Source organism: Nothobranchius furzeri, chromosome 11, assembly GCF_043380555.1.
Source record: "Nothobranchius furzeri strain GRZ-AD chromosome 11, NfurGRZ-RIMD1, whole genome shotgun sequence".
Classification (NCBI taxonomy): domain Eukaryota; kingdom Metazoa; phylum Chordata; class Actinopteri; order Cyprinodontiformes; family Nothobranchiidae; genus Nothobranchius; species Nothobranchius furzeri.
Window position 1 is genome coordinate 50,093,075 of NC_091751.1, and position 15,312 is coordinate 50,108,386.

A 15,312-nucleotide genomic window follows, 5' to 3' on the forward strand; every position below is an offset into this window, starting at 1 on the left:
TGTCAAAAACAGAAAGTATGACGATCTGACAGGTAAAACCACCCATCAGGATGTCATACCGTTGTCAAAAACAGAAAGTATGACGATCTGACAGGTAAAACCACCCATCAGGATGTCATACCGTTGTCAAAAACAGAAAGTATGACGATCTGACAGGTAAAACCACCCATCAGGATGTCATACCTTTGTCAAAAACAGAAAGTATGACGATCTGACAGGTAAAACCACCCATCAGGATGTCATACCTTTGTCAAAAACAGAAAGTATGACGATCTGACAGGTAAAACCACCCATCAGGATGTCATACCGTTGTCAAAAACAGAAAGTATGACGATCTGACAGGTAAAACCACCCATCAGGATGTCATACCGTTGTCAAAAACAGAAAGTATGACGATCTGACAGGTAAAACCACCCATCAGGATGTCATACCGTTGTCAAAAACAGAAAGTATGACGATCCGACTGTTAAACCACCCATCAGGATGCCATACCGTTGTCAAAAACAGAAAGTATGACGATCTGACAGGTAAAACCACCCATCAGGATGTCATACCGTTGTCAAAAACAAAAGGTATGACGATCTGACAGGTAAAACCACCCATCAGGATGTCATACCAATGTAAAAAAAAAAAAAGGTATGACGATCTGACAGGTAAAACCACCCATCAGGATGTCATACCAATGTAAAAAAAAAAAGGTATGACGATCTGACAGGTAAAACCACCCATCAGGATGTCATACCGTTGTCAAAAACAGAAAGTATGATGATCCGACGAGTAAAACCACCCATCAGGATGTCATACCGTTGTAAAAAAAAAAAAAGGTATGACGATCTGACAGGTAAAACCACCCATCAGGATGTCATACCGTTGTAAAAAAAAAGGTATGACGATCTGACAGGTAAAACCACCCATCAGGATGTCATACCGTTGTAAAAAAAAAAAAGGTATGACGATCTGACAGAGTATGCCTGTCTGACTGACAACATCTGTCAGACAGGCATACTGTGTAATCTGGGTATGCCAGTCTGACAAGGTATGGCGACTGGACAGAACACCGGATTTGTGTCCGTTGTAGACGAGTATTTTCGCGCATTTGTCGCAACTGACAAAGTCCAATTCGTTTCCAGCTTTGTCACAAACAATTGAGAAACTCCTCCAAATGTCTGACTTGCCTTGCTTGATTTTCATGTCATAAAGACCTTGTTTTAGCTTCCATTCAACGTCAGTTGCCGACTCCATCATGCTTATCCCGATCCCGCACTGTTTTTTTAACCGACCGTTCACGCCCGCAGCAAAATTCAAACCGCCCGCTCCCGCGAGATTTGTGTTGGGTCCCGCGGGACCCGGCGGGACCCAATCCCAATGCAGCCCTCTACTTTGGTCACCTGCCATGGTTGTGGAAAGTGCTTTACAACTAAACTTGATTGATCGATTGTGTACAAAATGGACAGAGGAAGAATGTCAAAACAAGAAAAATGTGACAAACTGCTTTTTATCACTCTTATTTAACATAAAATAAATAAGCAGCCAGAAGAAACTTTGTCTCAGCATTGATGACAGCAAACTAGGCTATGGGCTGCATGTTGGCACAGTTGTTAGCACTGTTGCCTCACAGCACGAAGGTTGCAGGTTCGAAACTCGGCTGCGGCCTTTCTGGGTGGAGTTGCGTGTTCTCTCCATGCACGCGTGGGTTTCCTCCGGGTACTCCGCTTCCCCCCACAGATCACAACATGCCCTATAGGTTATAAATTGTAAGTTGCTTTGGATATAAGCGTCTGCCAAATAAATAAACATAAACATAAATGTTATTTCATTAAAATACATTACATAAAAGTTAAAGATGAAGCACAGAAGAAACGTAACAAAAGTTATGGTTGCAGTATCTGTGGCACTGTTTACACAGCACAGAACAACGCAACTAAATTACTGAGGGCATATCATTCCTGCAACTCCAACTCTAATTTATTCCTCGAGTTTAATCAAAGTCTATCCTACAACTTATGAGCTTAAGTCAGAGCATCTCAGTGCATTCAGTTAATAAACAAACAAGCCAAGTTCATGCAACAAAGTGTAGTGGGAGGTTTTGGGGTTTTCTGTACTGATGAACCTCACATGATCTATTGCTGCATGTCGAACCCATTCATCAGTGACACCACAGAATGAAATGTTCTGTTTGGAGATTTCTGGTCCTTGCATTGTAGTAGAAATCCTGTTGAAACTTGGTTCCTCCCATTAAAACACAGTTACACACCAAGCACAAACCATTTGTGGTGGCAACTTTTACTGTTAGAGGTAGCATCATCTGCCAAATTCAACCCAGTCCATCATAACACCAAACTGGCTCAGCCAACGTAACAGTGAAGAGCATTAACCTGGATACTACACTCACCTAATCTAAACCCTAAATACAGTTCACACTGCAATCCCTACAATGCAGATTGATTCAGTGATTAATTGGGGCCATTTTGTCAAGTTTATGGGGCACGCGCCAACCCTAGGTTTAATGCTTTCTTTGACTTTAGTGGGCTTCATTCATCCTGCACAATGAATGAAGAGGGAGCACACATGGAGGCGGGAGCAGTGTGAATGCATTGTGACAAATCAGCATCATAATCTGCAAAGAGTGTTAACTTTCATTGTTTTCTCTGACACCTGAAAAATGTGTGGAACAGTTAACGTATAGCAGGCAAATTTTTACATTGAGATGGAATAAAAGACAGCCTTGATTGTGCTTAAAGTTCATTTTTAAGAAGTAATTGCAGTGACCTGTACTTCAATTAAGATGCATAACCATTATCTGATCTCAGTACAACACATTTATAACGCACAAGCTGCAGTGATATGCAAGCAAAAAAGCTCAAAAGTTGTTTTCTTGGAAACCAAGCCGCCTTCAGAGATCAATGAGCAAGGCAGCATTTCACCTCAGAACAGTTGCTTTATCTCAAGCTTTAGGCACTGACACAGAGCAGTTCTGGCAGCAAAGCTTATCAGTGCAAACACAAAATTTAACAATCATTCCCACACTGGTTTATCTTAGAGCTGCAAATTCACTCATGTCAGGCATTGGTTTAAAATAAATGACACAATTTATACGGAAACTCAGTTCAAGCTTATCAGCATGTAAAGAAAGCAGCGAACTGTCAGAAGTGACAGGAAATAAAACAAGACATACTGTGCAAAATTACAGTCTGGTGACTTACTGTGGTGAAATTTACTGCCAAGCAGTCCTCTCCTCGAAAGGTGCACTGCAGTAGCATGTCATCGATGTCATGACCTGTTCGGTTATAAAAATCAGTCATGTTGAAAAGTGAGGGCTTGAACTTATTAAAATTTGCCTTGTCTTTTAGAGCTGCCAAAACCTCCGGCTCAGCCAAGTGTGGGTTGGCTATTTGGTGGAGGTTATTGAGGAGCGCCAGGAGTTCCCCGACATGATAGAGGTCATTTTTGGTGATTTTGGAGAAGCGAAACTCATTGAGGTTACAGAAGGTGACAGCTGGGAAGGTAAGGTTTGTTGCAGCCACTTCATCCAACTTGGTGACATGAGGATACTCAAGATAATACAACACCCGATCCATGGTGACCAGCAGCAGTAAGGCAAGGGAACCCAGGAAAGAAAGAGTCCAAAGAAAACGACGAAATGTCATGTGGCCATAGGCGAATATGTGGCTCATGCCATGTAGGGTGGATATGTTGGCAAATGCCTGCAAGTTGGAGGGCTTGGCACTTTCAATGCTTTCCTCCGAGTTTCCTTTCATGGCTGTAGAGTGATGCTCAATACTCTCCAAGAACTTTAGGTTAGAGGCTTTGCTTAGCAACAAGAACAGCGGAATCAAACCAGCAGAAATGTTTGGTACGCTGCTTCTTTTTCCCTCCAAGAAGTGGTAATGTTCTCAGTGAATAGCCACCTTGATACGGTTGTCAGACTCAGTAACAGTTTTCTTTTCATCACAGTTCGTATGCCATTAACTGTCAGCTGCTCCCGGAGCCCCAGGTCCCCCTTTTGTCTTTCAGTCTGCTCTTGTTATTTCTCCAAAGCCGTCTCTCCAACTCCCTGCTCAGCTGTCCTTTGCGGAGCCACCAAACACAATAACAGAAAAACCCACTTCTACCAAACGCAACGCTTGGCGATTCCCGAGTCGCATGAAAAAGAAAAAGAACACAAGGGACAAGAGAGGAGAGAACAGAGAAAACCAGCAGACGGAAGGATATGGGCGATGTGAGGGGTGTGTGATGAAAAGGGCTAGCGTTTGGAAAGAGGTGCTAAGCCTCAGCAGTCAATGGGACCCTTCCTCCTCCAATTGTAGAGCATGCCTCTACATCGCTTTGATAATGGGATGCAATGGCTTTCTGAATGAAGGTAATAAAGAGAGAAACGGCTCACGCGTCCCTCGTTGCCACCTTTCCTTTTCTCTCGTCTCTTTAGCTCCTCTTTTCTCTTCCAAGGGATAAAAACGAGGGGGTCAGAGACCTCCGACCAGCCCACCACTGTGCTAGACAACCGGCGTTCACAGATTCCACGGGCTCCACTTCCTTATTTGCACAGAACAGAGAAGACCACCTCTTCTTTCTTGACAACCACCCCCAGCAGCGTCAACAGAGCCTCGAGCTTTAGTCCTGTTAACATACAGATTTATATTCTGCTGTGTGGAGCCTCTCTTTCTCGCCTCCTATCTCTCTCCCACCACTCCCCCAGTTCTTGTTCTCTCTCCTGTCTCTTCAGTCTCCCTCTCTCTCTCTTACTCTCTCTCTCCCTCTTCCTTTTTAGTAGTCAGGATCCATCCCACTGCTGAATGGCTGCTTTGCTTGTGAGTCTGTCCTCAAAGAGAACGTCTTTCAATCTGGACACCACACTCACTCTTTTGTTATTCTCTTGTCCTCTCCAGCAGCCCTACCAATGCTGACTCTTTAACAATGCCACAGGTTGGCTGTTTATTGCACTGACGTAAAAAATAAATGATTGATCTAACATAAATTGTTACAGATGTAAATATTTGAACATTTTAATGGCAAAAAAAATTCTAAAACATGTTTATTTAGCTTGAACCCTTTGTTAAAAATTTTAAAATCACCTGGTGTTGGATTAAATGATCTCTCTTACAGCTCTTTTGAGATATGGTACATTGCTGCACAAGAGCCTTGGCCAGTAATGGTGTTGGTTATTTTATTGAGGTTAAAAGTTCTCCACACCCTTTTGGAGGGAGCTTGTAATTTCTCCAAGGACCAAACAAGATTATTATTCATTGGCTTCCCAGGGGTTCCTTTTTAATGTAACAATAGGTGGACGGCTGAGGATTTGACCACAGATCTAATCAATATTCTGCCCTTGTAACCAAGCATGTAGACCATCGTAACCCCCCACCAACATACTACAAAGGCAGGAAATTCATATGAAAATGCAACAAAGCACTTTTGTGTGTAAAGTGAGAAAGACAGTGGTAGTGATGCATCGACGCAACCGACAGGAAATGTAACATAAACCCTGACGACAGGGATCTGGAAATCTTAGAGGAGATTCACTGAAATAGTGACTAGGTTTTAGATTTTTCAAACAAGGTGACAGCCATGTGTTTACATAAAACCCACCCACACTAAAGTTCAAAAAGGATCACTTCATCGACACCATGACACAAAAGTGTCAAAATGTCATTAATCTGCCTTAGAGATCTGAATTTTTAATTGATTTGTGTTTAACTCATGGGTTGCTATTGTCCTCTTCTTTGCTCTCATTTGCATTCACAGTCATGACTAATGACAAAGGATTAATCTAAGGAACATTGTGATGGATGTTGCACTGCCCATTTGGCACAAAAGTTCCTTCAATGAGTTTTAAAAGGTCTTTATGTACAAACAGTCAAACTAACAAGTCTTTACCAAGGAGATGCTGGACTGTGAAAAGAAATCTATCATTGATCATATGAACGAATCTGGTACTTGACCAAAGTACATTGGAAAGAAATACATGCTTCTCTGCATTATTATAATCTTTAGTGCTTAGTTTTGAAAAATAATTGTGAACAATGTTGTATATATGCAGGTGTTATACCGGTTTTGTTTGTTATATATATATATATATATATATATATATATATATATATATATATATATATATATATACATACACACATACACACACCACACACATTTATGCTTCTGAGATGGTTACCATCACTGTCACAGGACTAAACGCCTCGTGATTTTTATCTTGAGAGGCGCTATGGAAATGATACTTTCTTCTTCTTCTTCTTCTTCTAAACACTTACACATCATCATCACCCCCCTCACCCTCTGAAACAGATACACCAACAGAAACAAGATGGAAAAAAATACCAGCTGGTAATATCGGCCCAGTTTTTCTTAACGGTCTGATACCGATATGTTAAAAAATTACTTACATCAGCCCATACTGATATTGATGCCGATATATTGTGCATCCCTACTAAATGGGTTATGCTTCAGCGTCAGCTCCACAAGGTAGAGGCGCACACGCATTGACAGAGACGTTTGCTCTCGGACTTCAAACACACCTAGTGAGTGCTGCAAAGCAATTCCTTGCCAGGACAACAGAGGGCGTAGCTGTGTTCTGGGGTATCCTGTCCTGTATCTGGTCCAAGATAGTGAATTTACTACTGTGTTTATATTGTGTTTAATGTATTTCAGAGACTTTTCAACACGGACAAATTTGTCCCTCCTTTTCCTCCACTTCTTCATGCGCTCGTCACCACTAAACCTACGTTGCTGAGCTTTTTTCTGATTGGCTTAATGAACTGACCTGTAATGGAATGTTTACTGTGTGAAGTGCCTTGAGACGACTCCTGTTGTGATTTGGTGCTAAATAAATAAACTTGAATTGATTTGAATTGAATTCTTGTCATTTCCGTAGGCTTGACTCTGTTCATCCTTGCAAGCCTGTTGGAGAACACTCGCAACCGCAGTTAACGGCATTGCGTGTCTCTGCACCGACGCAGACAGAAGCATAAACTAGTCTCTGATCCAATGCCCTGAGCTTTTCACTGGTTTGTTAGAACATTAGAAATATGACCCATAACAATTATATGCTCAATGAAAAAAAGAAGAGAATATTCATGTTGCTTACATGTTTCACTCGTCATTTACTCGTCATTTACTCTTCATGTCTTTTACATGTTTGCAGTTTATAGTAAAGTTTATTTACTTTGTGTTTTCTCTTTGTTAAAGCCTATCTGTGGGTAACAGATTAGCCTAGAAACCAGTACGCCTGGTGCCTTCAATGTGTTTTTCACATGAATAACAACTGCCTTTGTCCTTGTTAAATAAACATAATCTGTAATAATTAAAAAATATTAAGTAAGGGATGGTACTTTATAGAAGGTAGGACAAGAAATGTTTAATATCAGCTTTTCAACAAAGATCAACAACATTTTAAAAGAGATTTAATTACAATTCATGTCCATTTGTTTTATTTCATTTTAAAATATAAAACGAATCAAATATTGAATGCAATCTGTGGCAGTTTATAGATAGATATTGTACTGATATCATATCTGGATTAAAATAGTTGTTGTTGCATTTGAATCTGAATATGATTGGAACACAGAAGAATGAGTTAGATTGACTAATCTCTATTTTAATTTCACCTATTTTGTCCCTGAGATGATTTTTTTTGTGAATGGGTGAAAACTGATATCTAAACTCTTTAACTTTAACTAAAGTCTGACATATTTTCGAAATTCTAAAAAGGTCCAAAAGATTTAATTGTTTTTTTTTTTTTTGCAACATTACTCATTTTTTTCTTGTAATCTTGTTAGGATCAGAAGGATTGAAGCTTAAAAAATAAAACTGAGTGCAAACTATGATTTTAACAAGCTAGCTGTAATTGCCTTCTCTGCCAGCAGAGGGAGACTAATTCTGAACTACAGCTTTAGCTCAAATCAGGCATTTAGTTCAAGTTTCAGTCAGATTTCCTCTGTAGCTTCTGAACTCCAACTGCACCATATATAAAGACCCTGTGAAGTTCATTTAAAGAATCAGATCAAACCAAATATACAAGGTACACTCAATCAGTGTTTACAGAAAAACATGTTTATCTTTAGAGCTGACTATAAAAGCAAAAGGCTAAATTAACGCATGTTTAAAGCCTAAACTAAAATAAAAGTTTAAATGCTACTTAAGGATGCTGCAGTGCTGCTTTAGTCAAAGAGGTTTTGAACAATATTCTGCAGCATTTCATATCTGAGAACACGGCTCTGTTCGGAGACCTCCCTGCTGATTCTCCACGAGCATTAGTGGGATGCCTGAGGCAAGAAGGGGAAAAACAATCCTCCCCCAGAGAAAGGCACAGAGCAGGTATAATGCAAGTAAAAACTGTTTAATTGAGAGATCTGTGTAAGATGTTACAATTACACGAGTAGAGGGATAACAGCTTTAGATGGAGATTGAGCTGGTGTTAAGATGAGCTTCAGATGATAGCTGACTGACAAATTTACTTCCCTGTTTTATGACTGTTTGATTTTTTTTTTATTTAAACTTGTTATAGTACATATATTTAATTGCAGTATTTAATGTATGTGTCACACTGAAAAATTAGGTTTTAAATTAAGGAACATAATAATGTGTTTTTTCCATAAGAATCATACATGTACTTTTACATCCATCCATCAATTTTTATCCGCTTATCCAGGGTCAGGTCGCGGGGGCAGCTCCCTAATCAGGGAGGCCCAGACTAGGGTTGTCACGGTAACCGGTATAGCGGTAAACCCCGGTAAAAAAGTTGACAATAAAAATAACCGTCCAGTTTTTAAAAAACGAAATTATCTCGGTGGGTTTACCGTGGCCGCGGTTTCAGCGCGGTGACCCTTACCAGCCACCGTCGCTTCAGCTGAAGTTCCCGCGGCGCGCACACGCACTTTTTAGTTTGCAACCAAAACTTTGAAGCTGAAATAATGGCCGAAGGAGGAGACGGCAGCGCCCAGGACAACCATCAGCCCTCAAAGAAGACTAAATCGGAAGTATGGGCATATTTTGGATTTCTGAAAATTGCTGAGGGACAGTTAATAGAAGACTGCTATCCCGTTTGCAGAACGTGCAGGAAACAAGTGTCTGTAAAAGGCAGCAACACTTCGAATCTAATGGCACATCTGCGTGACCATCACCCACGTCTCCACAGCCAGTGCAAGGTAAGTTAAAATTAGCATTTTAGCTTAAATGCATGACGCGAGGACTTTTGGTTGAGGGAGAATGCAACGAGTCACTATATACTGCAGCCGCAGCGTCCTCTGCCAGCATTTAAACCGTGTCACGGACACCCTGTTGCTGGATGAAGCATCTTATTTGTTGATGATGAAGAGAAATATACAATTAGTTCCTTGTCATTGATTTGTTTACTTATTCAATGCCATTTATACTTGAACATTTGGATTTGATTACATAGTGTAGTAGTTATTTTAGTCATTTGTTTAAAGTGGCTATTTGTTTTAAATACATATTTTTTAAGGTTGACTTGTACAGTGCTCAAGTCAAGTGTGGACTGGAGTTTTAGATTTTCATTTTGATAATGAAGAAAACAAGTATATGAGAAAACAAGTGGTGTTTCTTTGATTTGTTTACATATTGTTTATGTTTTGAATGTTTGGATTTGTATAATTTAAACCTGCACTGACTACTGTAACATGTTCCAGAAAAAGAAGCTATTTGTTCCTTTACTTGTGAAAAGTTGCACTTTTGCTAAGGCTTTGTGTTATTTTAGGTTTAATAAACACTGTTAAACCTTTTCAAAACTATTTCAGTTTGTGTAGAACAGGACTATCAATGCTTTCTGAACATATGCAACACCGTTTAAAAAATACCGCGATAATACCGAAAACCGTGATAATTTTGGTCACAATAACCGTGAGGTTAAATTTTCATACCGTGACAACCCTAGCCCAGACTCCCCTCAGGGGGAATCCCAAGGCGTTCCCTGGCCAGCTGAGAAACATAGTCCCGCCAGCGTGTCCCGAGTCTTCCCTTGGGTCTCCTCCCAGTTGGACATGCTTGGAAAACTTCACCAGGGAGGCGTCCAGGAGGCATTCTTACCAGATGCCTGAGCCATCTCAACTGGCTCCTCTCAATGTAGAGGAGCATCAGATCTACTTCCAGCCCTTCCCAGATGACTGGGCTCTCCCTTAGAGATAGGGTGAGAAGCTCAGAGACCCTGCAAAGAAAACTCATATCGGCTGCTTGTATCCGCAATCTCATTCTTTCGGACACTACCCACAGCTCATGACCGTAGGTGAGGGATGGAATTTACACTGACCAGTAAAATTGAGAGCTTCACCTTCTAGCTCAGCTCTCTTGTCTCCATGACAGACCGGTACAACATCCACATCACTGCAGACACAGCGCTGATCTGCCTATCGATCCCACGCTCCATCTTTCCCTCACTCGTGAACAAGACCTCGAGATAATTAAACTCTTCCACTTGGAGCAGGACCTCGTCCCTGACCCGGAGATGACATGCTACCCTTTTCTGATTCAAGACCATGGCCTTGGATTTAGAGGACCTGATTCTCATTCCAGCTCTTTTACACTCTGCTCCAAACCGCTCCAGCGAAAACTGTAGATTACGGTCTGATGAAGTCAACAGGACCACATCATCTGCAAAAAGCATCCCTCAAAACCATGGCTGCACCTAGAAATCCTGTCCATAAAAGTTATGAACAGAATCAGTGACAAAAGGCAGCCCTGGCGGAGTCCAATTCTCACCGGAAACAATCCGAACTTACTGCTTGCAATGTGGACCAAGCTCTAGCATGGTCACACATGGACCTACCAGCCTGAATCAAGGGACCAGGTATACCATACTCCTGGAGTATCCCCCCAGGTCCTCCCCGAGGGACGCGATAAAACGCCTTCTCCAGATTCAATGAGAAATGTTTACACCCATGCAAACATATTAATCCATATCCATTTAAAGAGGTCCTTCATTGGGGAACAACTTATTACCTATTATTTTTGAAAACTCAGAGTTTAATGTGAAAATTGCATCTTACACCTATTTCCTGCATTAGCTTCTAATGGAAAATAGACCGTGAAACTCTAAGATATGAAAAGACTGACCGTTCTATGTCAAGCTCTCACTTGGACTCAGTCATCTTGGACTGTGACGGGGAAAGCTGTTTTGTTGTTTAGCATCCAGGAAACAGCAGAGAATGTCATGACTAGTAGAAGCTAATCATTAACATTAGCAACTCCACAACACAGCGGAACTCCTTTAAGCTTGTGTTATTTGTGGAGATAAAACATTATTGTGGCTAAGCAACATCTGATCTGAGCTGAAAAGGGAATAGGATAACAGTGCATCATCATCAGATTCTTTAAGGTGTAATGTATTAAGTAATGTGATACGATTACAAAAGGTCATCGAGAAAATCCAAAGACAAGAAAACTGCACCAATCTGATGCAGCCTTAGAAAGAACGAACGCTTAGCCATGGTATGTGATGGCTCAATTATGCAGCTTTGGCAAGTACCTCAAAGAACATTTTACCCTGTATTACTCAATACAGCATTAAAGCAGCTGACATTTAAGAGTGCATAAATCACGGCGTTAAGAATAAGGGGCAGAGATGCAACACTGGACAGCTCAGCATTATTATTATGACTCAATAATGCTACTTTTATCAGTGACTGAAACAAGAGTGACGATTTATCACTTTCCCAACACACATCACTTTCTATTAGTGAAATAATCAGCAGCTTGCACACAGTAATCATCAATCAAGATGATCATAACTAGAGGGAAAAAGCAGTTGATCAAATCAACTGAAAAAGATTATGAAAAAAATACTTTGATGTTTAACCATAATAAATTGCAGCATAAAAGACAAAGAAATCATCCACATTTCTATTTTTAACCCTCCCACTGTCCTAATGGGTGACCCTGCAAGGAAAGTTGACCATTGAGCAGGATTGATGGTTTATCCCTTGAGGTCCACTTGACAGGTCACTCCTCACCCCTGCCACATGGATCCAAGGGATAAACCATCATCCCTGTTCAATGGTCAACTTTCCTTGCAGGGTCACCCATTAGGACAGTGGGGGGGGGGGGGGGGGGTTAAAGAGGTATTTCAATTATATTTTTAAAGGCACACTCCGCAGTGTTGTTTGCTTTTAGCACCCCCTAGTGTCCATCCTCTGTGGTCAAACTGAAAATCAAACGTATCTTCTCGTTATGCATTCATCTTTTTAACACCTTTATCTAACTGCTGAAATGTCTCCCCAGACTTCGCTGGTCTCTACGGGAGTGATTTATCACTAAAGTAAACAAATCAGCTGTGTTCATGATCTAAAACATGCAGGAAACATGCTGGAACGAGACTGCAGCACCAGAAATGTCAGCTCCGTTTGTTTCTAAGTCGAACTGGTGGCGGCCCACCACTCTGAAGTCGCAAATGCAGTATTCTGACCACAGGGGGCGGTAGGGGTCTGAGTGACATTTCATTCAAAACAAGTGTTTAAAAATATAAAATGTTTGCAGTATGGCTTTAATACATTTGCAAGTGTGAATGAATGGGGGGGGGGGGGGGACTCAGATGTGCTTGTTTCAGCAGATAATTCAGCTGGAGAAGAAAGTCGCTTCAGACAACAGGATCTGAAGTCTTATTTTTCTGATATTTGGACATCTCGCCTCTGATTGGTTAACAGCAACACGACTCTACCACTGACTCAATTTGCTTTGCAGCATTGATGTTTCATCATGTAAGCCATACTATTTCAGCCTTGTTATTTTAATATACTTACATTTTACTACCCCTTACATGAGCTTTCTTTAGTGAGCGCAAAGTCAATTTCATGGTTTGTCCCAGCGCTTTATAAGTCTGGCGGGCTGCCAGGCCTTGCTTGGTCCCCCGCCAGGCCAAGCATCCACCCCCACCCCTCTCCCACGCAGTCACTGATGACGCATGCTAGCGAGATGAGCCTCGCGCCCCTCCTCCGCTGTACACCTGTGCAATGACAATAAAATTATTTTGAATCTTATCTCCACAAATAACACAAGCCTAAAGGAGATTGGCCATGTTGTGGAGTTAATGCTAATGGTTAGCGTCTACTAGCCAAGATGTTCTCTCCTGTTTCCTGGACGCCAAACCAACAACAGCCTCCACCGTTATGAGCCAAGATGGGTGAGTCCAAGCCCATTGACGTAGATCTGTCAGGCTTCTCAAATCCTAGAGTTTTATCGTCTATTTTCTCTCAGAATGAAGGAAATTGGTGTAGGACACAATTTTCATGTTGGGTTACCGATCACTTTCAAAACATAAAAATGGTTTCTCAGAGAAGGACCTCTTTAAAGATGTTTCAAAAATTTTCACATTGTTTAGCCTGAGTCATGTTACCTAGCATTATTTCTTGATGAGTAACCATGACAACAAGAGCAGTTTTTACACTGAATGGACTGGCTGATAGCAATGCAGCATTGGATATTTAACTATCGTCTTGGAGGTTTAGTTGGAGCTAGTAACCAACTACCATCTGAGCTAATGTTCCATTAATCCACCTCTAAGATCATCTGAGTTTAAGGTTTGAAACTGTTGTTGCCAGGCAGACTATAGACACAAAGGACTGCGTTATTTCTCAATAAAATAAAATTAAAAACCTACCTTACATTTTCTTGTTCGTGCAACAGACGGGTGACGTGAGGAAACAGATCTGCCACACATTACTTTGTTGTTTCATTTAGTCTTTTCAGAGATAAACATAACAGGAAGGATCTGCCAGAAAACAGAAGGAAATAAAAGGTTTTATTGTCAACAACTGCAGTTGCATTTGTTCAACGGCTGCTACAAATGGCCGATCATAACTCCTTCATTTAAAGAGGAGCCTTTTCAGTTATTCTGCTGCCAAACATGAGGGCAAAATTAAAAGATGAACTAAATGTACAAGACTGAATATTTGTCACAACCTGGATTATATAACAACATTAATAGCTGTGTAATTAGTCAAATTAGAGGCCTTTCCAAGACTGAACGAAATAAAAACAAGTTTAAATGGCTCAGCATTTTTCGTTATTATTTAAAAAAATCTGTAAAATTTCCATGAAGGTTTTGAATATTAGATGTAAAACTTTCAGCCCAAATTAAATACGAATGGACATATTTTCCTTCAACATAGTAAAGTCCTATCAGTGACTTTAAAATGTATTGCTGCAGAGATGAAAACATGTAAGCACATTAACATTAAGACACCACATTAACACTGCCTCAACAGCAATTAAAAGAGCTCACCTATTACCAGTTACCTCTATGGTTTCAGGAGTCATAATTGAAAAGCAGTATAAGTTGAGAAAAATGCTATAATTAAATTACCTGAGTAATCTTTAGCACAAGGCTGGGGAATAAAGTGTTAATTAGGCAATTTGAGGCCAAAAAAAAGACCTTTCATTTAATAAAATAGAAACATCTATGTGAGTTGATGGAACCAGGAGCTTATCATCTTTAGCTAATGAAACAGTAACACATTTAAATTATTTTCTGACCTAAATATAATTAGCCAGTGGTTGACATCTGGTAGACAAAATTATGACATCTGACAATGTAGCACACATCTGGGTACTCAACATTTGACCATTAGGGTAATGACAACTGGGGCACCCATGAACCTTCCAACCCCCAACAGACCGGGGGCAAATGTAAGGCTTCCACGCTAGCACTGGCTTATTTAAACCACAAAACGTACCTTGCAGGTCATTCTTGCTTTACTTTAACATTTAAGAAATCAACCTCACCACTTCTTTCCAGCTCGCGTGTTGGCAAACAAACCTGACCCCCTAAAATCTGGACCAAGTAGACCCCTTAAAAGCCTGGATGTCAGTCATGTCACGGTCAAAGTCAGTATGTGACATTTTTGCCACTTCTAGCCCAAATACCACTTGATGTTGTTGTTTGATGATGCACACACAATGTGACATTAACAATGTTTGGCCACAAACCTTTGGAAACATTTGCCATAATTTTCTAAATTAGGTCAAATTAATAAATCCAATACTTTTTATGCATTTTAATCAGGCCCAAAACAAAATCGCTAAGAGGACACAAATAACATTGAACTCTAAAATAAAACCATTTCAAAAACACTAACCATATACAGACGTTTGATAATATTCATATAAAACTGCATATAAGTTATGCTGGAAAAAAATGATCAAGCCACTTATAATCATGCCACTTCACCTGTGCAGGATTTATTTAGTTTCTGAAAGTGAAGCAAGTGTGCCACCCAGTGGACACAAATATTACGTGCATTTGGGTAGCTACACCTCATCTAAACTTAAATAAACACAAAACAAAACAAACAAAAA

At 40.4% G+C, this 15,312-nt stretch overlaps 1 protein-coding gene across 3 annotated transcripts in view; it reads right to left on the reverse strand.

Moving 5' to 3' along the window:
• asic1c (acid-sensing (proton-gated) ion channel 1c) overlaps window positions 1-13,738 on the reverse strand; it is a 186,918-nt gene extending 173,180 nt beyond the window's left edge. For 2 of the 3 annotated variants that reach the window (XM_015956710.3, XM_015956709.3), the window contains exon 1: window positions 3,204-3,912. In XM_015956710.3, the coding sequence (XP_015812196.1) occupies window positions 3,204-3,758 (555 nt within the window). In that variant the 5' untranslated portion in view covers window positions 3,759-3,912. Of the gene's footprint in view, window positions 1-3,203; window positions 3,913-13,615 lie in introns of those variants that run through there. The other variant, XM_054741124.2, reaches the window with a different exon arrangement.
• Between the last annotated feature and the right edge of the window lie 1,574 nt (window positions 13,739-15,312).